Below are 11248 nucleotides of genomic sequence, written 5' to 3' on the forward strand. Positions count from 1 at the left end.
ACTCTAGGCTTATAGGCCCTCTAGGTGCAGGGCTTGGATCTGTTTACAGGGGACTGGCTTGCCTCCCCCCACCTCCCAGGACCCCTGTCACATTAACCCCCTCCCTGCCTGGCTGCAGGCAAGCTGCGGAGACTATGGTCAAACCCCAGTGCTCCCCATGGGGAGAGAGGGGACAGAGGGAATAATTAACTCTGTCCCTGCCTGGCTGCAGGCAAGCCATCGATGTGTGGCTGGGGCTGGCAAACCCAAGCTGTGGAGGGAGGAATTTGCCTCAGGGACCATGGCAGGCCAGGGTCTGGCCATGCCCTGCACTCCCCCTGCTCCTGCTAGAGAGCAGAGGTGAGGGGCCAGCCCAGCTGTCTGCAGCAGAGATCAGAGCCCTGCCCAGCCCAGAGAGCATGCTGGAGGAGTCTGGTTTAACTTAAATTAGGAAGGAATCTGGGATAGACATTGCATAAATGAGTTTGAGCCAAATAACTTAAGTCTGATACTATATTCAATCAGATGTATTTCAAACTGGTTTCAGATATTTTCAAACTGGTTTATGTTCACCGAATGTCTGTTCTATTACAGGTTTAAATCAGTTTTTGATGATTTAAACCAGCTTATGTGTAATATCTCTCACTAGCTCAAGTGCTAGAACCTAGTGAACCCAGCACAAGACTGAGAACCCACGACCTTTCAGGGAGTTTCAACTTTGGTGCTGCAGACTCCCTGTGTGGTCTTGAGAATTTTAACCACCTTTCACTTGTTTCTCCCTATCTGGAAGGTGGAGATGAAAAGACTTTGATCTTACAAGGTTAGCTGCTTTTACACTTTTAATATGTGGACCTAAGTGCTTTTAACACTAGTTAACTAATACTAAAGTGATTATGTTAGGCTAGGACACAATTCTTTTTTAATATATGTATATTTTAATACAAAAAGAGATTTAGAAAGATCAGTTTGGACTTATCATATTAACAGCCACATGCAGACACTTCTGTGTACCTAGATTCTTGATAGGGACCCAATAACTAGTTCATAAAATGGTATGGTGATGCTAAAACAACACAGTAGTGACTACAGTTAGTTTTTAGGTATGCATTCAAGAAGCCGAGTCAGCAGTGCTATAGTTGAAATCACAGTATAAAAAAAAACTACAGACCAGGAAGAATCATGTGTCAAAATCTGCATTAGGAGTAGAGAAGCATCATTGTATTGGCCAAAGAATGCTAAACCAGGAAGTGCTTGTGGTTAGAAACAGAAGCAACTGCATGAATAAGAGGTTTTAGAAGACAGCTAGATGGTATGATTGAAAAATTTAACTTAAAGAACAGAAAAAAGAAAAACAGGAAAGACTAAAAGGTCCTGAAAGATTTGTGTGTGTTTGGATGAGACTTGAGGAGAGCAGTGTTGAGAAGTAAAGAAAAAATACTTGAGTCCCAGACTTCCTCCTTTAACAAACATAATTTTTTACCTTAAAATCTCAAGTTAGAATCCTTCTAACATAAAGATGCTTTCTCTTAAAAATATGAAAACACAACAACAAATCTAAAGATGGATTTCAGTTTTTCCCTTAACCCTGATTGCCTGTTAGCAATATTAAAACATTGTACTTCCAGCCATATATAGCTCCAGTGGTGCTGTTTGACCCATTTAGTGATAGCAAGTGTGCGTTCTTCTCTGATAGTCACAAGTAATGAATAACTGAAAATAGCTTGCGTTTCAATTTGAGGTGCAAGGGGGAATGTAGCTTTAGCTGGATTTTAAAGTTTCATTAACTGTAAATACTGTCTGATATTGGGGCTATTTTTGCAATTTTGGAACTACAGTCCCTTAATAATTTTCTCTATGTACTGTTAAACCTTTTAAGTGAGGATTTTTTTAAATAAGGAGTGTTGCAAGGAAAGGCTAAACCTACTTCCTTTCCTCCAAAACAGAAAGAATTAATGCTCACCATCCTCAACACATTATTTTAAACTATATTAAAATATAAGCACTTGAAAGCACTTTTAAGTGGGAGCATAACACATCTGTAGGTACTTTCTGATCTACCCTTTCCTCATCATCCAACACATAAGTTGGACATACTTTTAGGATCTAGACTGATATTTCATTCATGGATTCAGACTCCAAGGTATCACACAGATTAATTTATTCAATTTGCTCCCCTAATAAGCAGGAAATGAAAATTGCCTGTTATTAGCCGAAGGTGACCTTTTTACTGCTCTAAACAAATTACAACCTAGGCCACATTATAGGCCCACTTCTTTCTTTGTTTAAGATACAATGGCTTAAGGTCATCTACTGTATGGCTGCTGACAGACATGAAAAAACACCAAACAAACCATGCTTTACTGGAAGCGGCAGCGTGTTAGTTCAACCCAGCTCCACAATGTCTGTACAGATGATGCACTTCAGCAGAGCTTTTTGGAACTTTTATCTAATAACTGACTTAGTCAGCTATTAGATAAAATTGCCCCCCTCCCTTGCTGAAGCTCCCGATCTATACAGACATTTAGTGAGCCAGGTCCAAGTAACAGGATGGCTCTTCTGGGCGTGTGCTGGGCTCGGTGCAGGGGCATGCAGAGTTTAAAGTGAAGCCCTGTTTTTTGTTTTTGAGGTTTTTTTATGTAAGCAACCTATATTTTCAACCTTTACGTTCTAGATGGAGCTATGATCCTTGTTTAGCATGATGAAAAACATTCCAACTTTAAATGTGTTATAGAAATCAATTCATTTTTTTCTCAGATCTAATTACCAAGAGACCTCCCCCCCGCCTTAGGATGACTACCGTGATTTTTTTCAGAGTGTACAGAACACATTTTTAAGTGACATACATACATTGCATATTTATTTTAAGAATTGTGACCTCTTTTACCTTCTTCAGTGGTAGAAATAAAAAAAGCACAACTCTGAAAGTATCTGGAACTATTTCCAATAACTGCTGAAGAACAACTTCTGCCTTCTTACTATATGCCTGAAAAAGCTCAAGAAGAACTTTGTGCCTAGTCTCTTATCTCCTTTTATTTAATATCTGTAGATGAGACAACTAGATAGGGAAAATCGGCTTTTCTAACCAACTAGTCAAAAGACTATTTTTATACCTACATCTGTGTCTAGCTGCCTGCCATCCAAATACCATCTAGAATATTTTTAAAGGATACTTGATAAAAGATGGGAAAATACTGGGTAAACATATTCTTCCAACTACAGAGGAGGAAACAGGCATTTTAAATGGAAAAATGAGAAGCAAAGGACCATGATAAAAAGTTCAGGCCAGAACCTTTGTTGCAGGAGTGAAAGGGCAATTGTACCTCTACAACACAAATGAGAATGCAGTACAAAGTATTCTGCTGAAGCAGCCAGCAGTTAAGCCAGAAATCATAGCATTAAGGTTTTTCCTCCCCTCATAAGCATTTATATGTTACCTGAGTATTTATGACACAAACTATTTGTTTCAGGATAAAAACTGAAGTGTTTTATTTTCTGTGCACTAGGTAGGTAAAGCATTGAAGATATCACTAAAGGCAACAATAGAAGCTACACAGTTACACAGTTTGACACAGCTACTGTGCTGTGGCTACTGTTTGTTGCAGGAGAAAGAACTTGGATGCATGATCTTATCTACTAATTTCCTGCAGAACATTCATATTTCTAGCTCACGTGTCCTGATATTACTGAATGCTGACTACAGTCTGTTCAACTGCTAGATTTGTGCATGATGATTCAAAGCCATATACATTTTTTAAAAAGCCTTTCCACTGATAACTGTGGGTGCAGAATCAAACCTCAATAGCACAGGAGTCAGCAGCCTTTTGCCTGTGCCAGCCAGACCTTATGATTTAGTTGTTCCTGAGGGCCAGAAGAGTATACCCCTCTTCCAACTGCAGAGCAGCCAGCTATCACATTCCCAGCCAATTTGCAGCAACTATAAGCTCAGGTGCTGTGGAGCAGCAGGCTCCACAGTAGAGCGGAGCACTGCAGAGCCAATGGGTGGTGTGGCACAGCTCTATGTCACTGATTCCCTGTGTGAGATCATATCTCTATGCGCCAGATTGTACACCTTCACAGCCCGGGTCTGGAATGCAGGCCTTAGGTTGCTGACCTCTGCAACAGGACATTTAGGCTAGGGATAGACATTTAAAAAGCCTGAGTCTGAATTGATTCAATCTTTGCAGGTTAGTCTGACCTGGCTAGGCTGAATCAGTTTATAACTGAACAGACATCTCAGAAATGCAGGCACTTGCCTGCAGTGGCTCAGGCTGGAAGCCAGGGGGGCACTAGAAAAGCCCTCCCTCACTTCCATGGTGCTGAGCTGGGGGGGTATGGCAAGGCCCTGGCAGGATGCTCTGATTAGGGAGGGGTTCCCCCGCCCTTATTACCAGTCCATTAGGGAATTGATAACATAGTGTTTATCACCTCTAACTCAATGTTTATCACTCCATTAAGAAAACAATAGAGGGACATTACCAGCTACCTTGCTGATTCTGCCTGTGTCCCACCTGCCACAGCATGGGCCATAGCCAGCATGTGATCTGCTAGCTAATGCTAATGTCTGTGTAAGGCAGAGGGGACAGGGAAATTCCTGCTAAGCAGGGGGTAGGGAGCGGAGAGGGGAAAGCAGGGGGAAGCCAGGCAAACACCTACAGTATCTGCTGAGCTCCAGCCAGGGATCAGAGGGGAGGAGCCAGCTCTGCTGTGAAGTAGAGAGCCCTGCCCAGCCCAGAGAGCAAGCTGGGATTCTGCGGGACTGTGGTTTAACTTAAACCAGCAACAGATCTGGGACAGATATTGCATAAACCATTGCCAAATCAGTTAAGTCTGATTCAACCAGGTTTATGTCAAACCAGTTTCAGCCATTTTCAAACTGGTTTATGTGCAGTGAACATCTGTTCTGTTACAGGTTTAAATCAATTTATGATCATTTAAACTGGTTATGTGCAATGTCTGTCCCTAGCCTTAGAGATACAGTTTTCATCTAAGGCAGTGTGCACCTCAAGCCAGATATCCAGGAGAGCTCAGAAGTCATGAGCACTGAATTGGGTATAGAAATAAAGTGGCTGAATGGGATCCACTTGGTATTGAGACCTTTAGAATATCTGGTGCTAGATCTATAATACTGGACAATTTCAAATCAGTGCAACATATTTTGCTTTATTGAAAATGATGTTATGTTTCCATACTAAACTATGGAAATATTTTTAGGTCTTAACTTAATCTTTAACATATTTCCATTAATGAGCATTAGTAGTTTTTTTTTTTAACATTAGATGCAACATCCACCAGAATAAAGCAGCAACCAGTTACGTTGATTGTAAAAAAGGAAAAATATAATATGCAATAATTATGGAAAAATCAGGCATATGCTCTTTTGTAATTAAGCCTTTTTTTCTCCTGGCAGTAATTCGTGCAAAAATATCCAGTGAAAAGGTGGTTCCTGCCAGTGATGACCCTCTTGACACACACAAAATGATCCGGTATGAAATCAAACAAATAAAGGTACATGGAATCATTTGGTTGTTTTGAAGTGCAATTCTGATTAATTTAGTAGGGCATGTTTCAGCTGAAGTAAGCAACAAAAATCTTTAGAATTTGTAAGCAGGATTTGTCTGACTCTTAGGATTATGGCTGGGTGAACTGCTCATAGTGGATAATTTAATAAAATATATATTTCTTATTCCTGTTCATTTAAGTATCTGCCAACAAGCTGATTTTGAAAAAAGTATCTGTTATTCATAATTGTTTGATGAACACTTTATGCAAACATACTTTTAACCTATGTTCACTATTCACTATGAATCTTTGCTTATTTTCTCTTTGTAGTGGATGCCTGGTCATCCAACTCACATGACATTGTTTCTCATTTTTCCCTGGATGACACACATTTTATAAACCGAGAACAAAATTTTCCAGCTGAAATAGCAAAGACCTTTATTCACAAGTGAATAGGGGTATTTGCAAAAAGAAGAGCCCTTCCCATATACACATACAAACAAAAAATCCATTTTTATGAATGTTCCCAGAAAAGCAAACAAAAATGTGGGTGTGCACAAAATCTAAAAGTGATTCAGAATTTGGTAAAATGTTCATCAAACTGTTTTTGCCCCTATTTGTTCACCTCTACTTGTCAGGTACTTTTAATAATACACTCTTATGGGAACAGATATTGGTCCCACACAAATCATGTACAAGCTCTCATTGAGGTGAATAAGACTATGATTTAGCTATTTCTTGGTATCACTAAAAAATGTAGGGGGTGGGGGAGGGGGATTGTTATGTGTCTTCAGTGGGCTTACTGCTAAAATACCTTCCACAGTCTAGTTTTGGAACAGCAAACATGACACATGGAAGCAGTGCAGAGACAGAATTGCTTACACTGATGGTGATGGTGATGGTAATACCAGCAGGTATCAATCTTACCAGCTATCAAGGAATAATTAAAAAAAAATCATGTTGTGCTCTAGAAATGCTATAACTGATAAATGACAACTGCAAATGGAATGTAATGGATACAGTTCTCTTTTTTGTATACATAGTATTCAATTTACTTAGCACTGACTTCAAGTTAAAGCATAGAATATTAGATCATTTATGATCCCATATACTGTACATACATTTCTTAATTCTAAGAGATACTGGTTATAACCTCTCTTCGGATTCACCTGGTAGCACTGACCATTAGAATGAAAAGTAATGGATCTCTTCCCTAGCATTTGCTTTTAAAGAAGTCATAAAATAGTGCAGTGAGAAATATGTACCATAACTGCTGCATGCAGTATTACAAATAATTATTTATGAACATTCATCTGATTTTTAAACAAACTTCCATCTGCTACACTGGGACTTCTTTGGGATTCATATCCATGAATATTTCAACATAGGGATTCTCAAATAGCTCCATTTAATGCAATTTAACAACTGAACATAGAGTTGGGAATTTTCCATTAAAATGGCTTTCAGAGCATGAAGCTTCTGAAACATTGATATTTTCCACAGGGAAACTGAAAACAAAATAGTGTAATTTAGATCAGTTTAGCCCAAACTGGAATATTTTAGATTTTGAACTAATATGACACATTGCATTTCCATGTGGTTCATTCCCTTATGGGAATGATTGTACCAATCCCATTATTTCCTATGACCCAGGCTCTCTGGAAGACTACTTTTCCTATTATATAATGAATTGATTTTTCTCTAACCAAACTGCATGGTGCATGTTGGGAATCATGTGACTATGCATAATCATAGTAGATGAAAGCCAATTAAAGCATGTGAATCTAAAAGACAAAGAAGCAGCAGTACCATATGGAAAGCAGTTAATGCTGAAATGATTCAAAAGGACACATTTTGTATCATTTCAACAAGTAAAATATTCTTCTTTTAGGAATATCAAAATGTTGGTTTCAAATACAAATATCAAAATGAAGGATTTGGCCTTTCTGAATTAGTTTTTTAAATGCTATTGTGCAGAAAATTTTAAATTTCAGCTATTTATCCTATTGCAGGAAAAAACAACCCCCCAAAAACAACCCCTTAGGACTTAAATTCTGAATTCTTCTCAACTTCAGCTGGAAACAAGGAAGAGTAGGTAAACAATAGGATTAGCCAGCTCTGCAAACCAGAGCTTGGAAACAAATTTGCAAACAAGCTGGGTAGCTGAAGGGCTCAAGACTAAATTAAAGTTATGCATTCATGTTGACAATTTGTCACAGAAACTCAATGCTAATTTGCTCATTTTCATGTGACCTACAGCAACAAAAACATGTGACCTGCAACATATGTTTAATGAAAATAGCTCCAATTTCAAATTATGTATCTGGAACACTGTTAGAGAACTGTTTGATCAGCTTCTACTCAGTATAAGCAAATAGGAAATGCATTTTTAAAATGTTTTCAATTACTTCTCAACAGGGTCTTAGAGAAGGTTGTAAAAAAAGTATTTGAGTGTAACAGGGCATGTCTACACATGCATTTAAATGCAACTAAATTTAATGTACATTAAGATAATGCGCATTAAGAGATTTTTTTGGCAAGTGCATACATGTTCAGGCACTTGGCACTAAAGTTAGTGTAGTTGGACAATTGTACATGCCACAAAATTGGCCTTTAAAGCAGCTTAATTCCCTTTTGCACCGCTTTAATGGTGCAGCTGTTTACACATGTTGTTGGTGTAAATGACTTTGGAATGCAGCAAAATAAAACATGAGGTACATATCTGGGGTGAACTAATTTACAGTGGGTGGCCATTTTGAACCCAATCTAACCTCCCCCTAATACTCCCTGAATGTCTGTACTTAGCTTTTTTTTTTTTCAAACAAATGGTTTTATATGTACTAGTGAGCCAAACAGTGCACTTTTTCTTCCACTTATTTTTACCCTTGGTAAAATGTTGGGTACTTTCAGCATAGAAGGGACTCCTTTAAGCTATTCCCATTGCAAAAAAAAACCCCAACCCAAAACAAAACAAAAAACATTATGTTGAAATTGTTATTTTAAAAGTACTGCTTCTATTACAGCAAAATACAAGTTTCACTGGGCTGGAAGAAACTTTACTCATATTTAAAGTTTGGGGCACTAATGATATTAGCACAATTAATTTTTTTTGCAATTAACATCATACCTTTATTACTAGTTTGATAAATTATTCATTATAACAGTAACACAGTAATACTGACACACTGTACTCTGTATGTTTTCCATTTACAAACAGTTAGTTTAGTTAAGCTAGCAATTTTTTCAGTTGCTGTTATTGACTTGCACTGGAACACTGTTTAGAACTTTGAATTAACAGCAGGGGAAAGTGAATGATCTGTAAGAAGATGTGGTTTTTATAATATAAATAATAATTGGCTTGATTTTGCCACCCACAATTGTATTGAGTAGTACTTTACTATGTAAGTAGTCCTACTAACTGTAATTGGAACAGCTGTGAAAAACTGCTAAGGAAATGAGTGGTAAAATGAAGACCAATATGAACGCACCATCTGAGAGAAAACCAATATAGTTCATAAACTTTGATTAATACATAGGAAAAATTCAGATCTAGCACATGCAAATGCAATTCCAATGAAATTTCTAGGCTGTATGACAAGTTTATGACAGGAATGAATTTGTCCTACAAACAAAAAGTGGGAAAAATTCTCACTACTCCAGTACTAGAGGATGTATCTGGATCCAGAATAAAACTCAGTGAATGTTGAAACATCACTATAGTACACAGTAATTTAGAAAAGTAATGCCTGATACAGTTGAAAATACCTGGACATATAGCATACAGAACATAAATATGACAGTACAAACTTATTTGGGATATTGGGGTTAGAGCACATGTTCCAAAGAAAAGGAACATGAGATCTTTCAGTGACTCCCAGTGGTCATGGCCTCAAATATGACTCTATGACAGCATAGATCTAGGATTGATCATCACCTATAGAGAGAATGGTGCCACCTACTGAACAACCAGTACTTCTGCTTCCATCAGTCAATTTCTTTTATAGAAGCCTTTTATCTAAATTAGTTACCCTAAAGGAACCTAAGATCTAAGTGCATCACAGCACAGGCCTTTAGTTATTTATTTATTTTAAAGGTCCTTTATCCAGACTATAGCAATACTTTTTACAATTTAAATTTTGATTGGTATAGGTCTCTATGACTGTCTTCACTGTACAATCCTCTCAAGTTATCTACTCTAGCTAATCTCTCTCAAGTTAGTTTAGCTCACATGAAAGCAGTTATACTGTAAAATAACACTTTAGCTACAGTTTGGTCTTATAAGCAATTGACAAGTTATATTAACTTAAGTTACAGATTATGCCAGTGATTCTCAACCACGGTATTGGCATTCTGGGGTGCTGTGAGATCCCTTTAAGGGTGCCTTATCATTCAGTTCCTGTGTGAGTACATAAATGTGCCTGCCCCAGCTGTCTTAATTTTCAGAGGGCTGAGCACTCGAGACCGCTTTGATTTCAACTTGAGTCATAGAGTTTTGGCACTCAAATATTCAGGTTCATTTTTTTACTATAAGCAGCCTTTTTATAACACGCACATGTTCTCTGGCCTCCTTTTTGAGACATTGGGACAACCTTTGTAGGCTAAGATAATTTAATTTACCTCATGGAAATATAAATAAATGCTGTCCTATTATTTAGTATTTTGGGGCTTGCTTGTTTTGTTGACATGGGTGTTGCTTTACTTAGGATGGAACATCTTTTGGTTGGGATTTTGTTCCCTTCATTAATTTCAGTTTAGCATCTAATATTTTTGTACCAGTCTAATGACAACAGTCAGTTTTTGCATTATTTTTCCATTCCTTAATCAAAAGGCTTAAGAAAATCAACATATTTACAGTATATTTTCTAGGACCCTATACCACTTAAATTCCCTGAGAGAACTTGCATATCATGAACATATTTTCCAATGACGCCAACTGCATTTGGGAGAACCTGCCCTTGAGAGCTATGAACCTTGCAATTGTCCACAGCTGTCTACACATAGCATGATGTAACTAAAGGGGCCTCCTCTATGATGGAGTTTCAGTCAGATCATATCAGGTGATGACAACCATTCAGAACTTGATTAGCACCTAATGGTTTCCTCCCATGTATGGGTATAATGGGATTTATTTTGCTCTTTTAACAGGAGCTATTTTAAAAATGGATTTCAGAATTTACTATGCTATTTGAAGAGTAAGTTATATCTTGAATGCTGCATGGGCTACATATTAAGCTTTCCCATTTCAGTTGACTTCTGAATGTTGGAAATTTGTAATGCCTTATCTCACTAAACAAAATTCATTGTTTTTACAGTAAATCGCACTGGGCTAAGCCTGGGCCTGGATGCATGTAGGCAACTGTTGCAGGGCACTTAGGTGCCCCGCTCCTAGAAGAGTAGGAACTGCCTGGGGAGAGCCCAAAGAGCCAGGTAGGAGCCCAGGTGCAGGTTGCCATGGCAACTGGCTAAGGAGGAAATTAGTCAGCACCTGTACCTGGTCAGCTGGCAGGAAAGGGCAGGGCCTTGGGCCCACATAAACTCCAGGCTGGAACTAAGGGAGACAGTTCTCTTAAGGGGGAAGGAGCCCTCTTAGAACAAGAAGGGAAAGAGGCCTGACTACCCCTGCTCCGAGTAATGGTAAAGGGGCAGGTCACACCTTTGGCAGCCTGTGTTAAGTTGTAGCCCAGGGGTTGATGTCCTGTTTGTAGCTTTATAACACCGGTGGTTTGGGTGTTTGGGGTGGTTGGCTATTTGGGGGTGGTTAGCTATTTGG

The 11248-nt window shown here is 38.4% G+C and overlaps 2 protein-coding genes across 2 annotated transcripts in view; one reads left to right on the top strand and one right to left on the bottom strand.

The window, feature by feature from the left end:
- SYN2 (synapsin II) overlaps positions 1-11248 on the bottom strand; it is a 509614-nt gene that overhangs the window by 340884 nt on the left and 157482 nt on the right. The gene's annotated exons all lie outside the window — the stretch shown is intronic.
- The window catches only part of TIMP4 (TIMP metallopeptidase inhibitor 4), a 69372-nt gene that overhangs the window by 49172 nt on the left and 8952 nt on the right, over positions 1-11248 (top strand). Inside the window, exon 2 of the mRNA XM_019505085.1 lies at positions 5387-5484. Within this exon, the coding sequence (XP_019360630.1) occupies positions 5387-5484 (98 nt within the window). The remainder of the gene's footprint in view (positions 1-5386; positions 5485-11248) is intronic.

The sequence above is a fragment of the Gavialis gangeticus genome, unplaced genomic scaffold (assembly GCF_001723915.1).
Source record: "Gavialis gangeticus isolate Ggan-Ray unplaced genomic scaffold, GavGan_comp1, whole genome shotgun sequence".
Lineage (NCBI taxonomy): Eukaryota > Metazoa > Chordata > Crocodylia > Gavialidae > Gavialis > Gavialis gangeticus.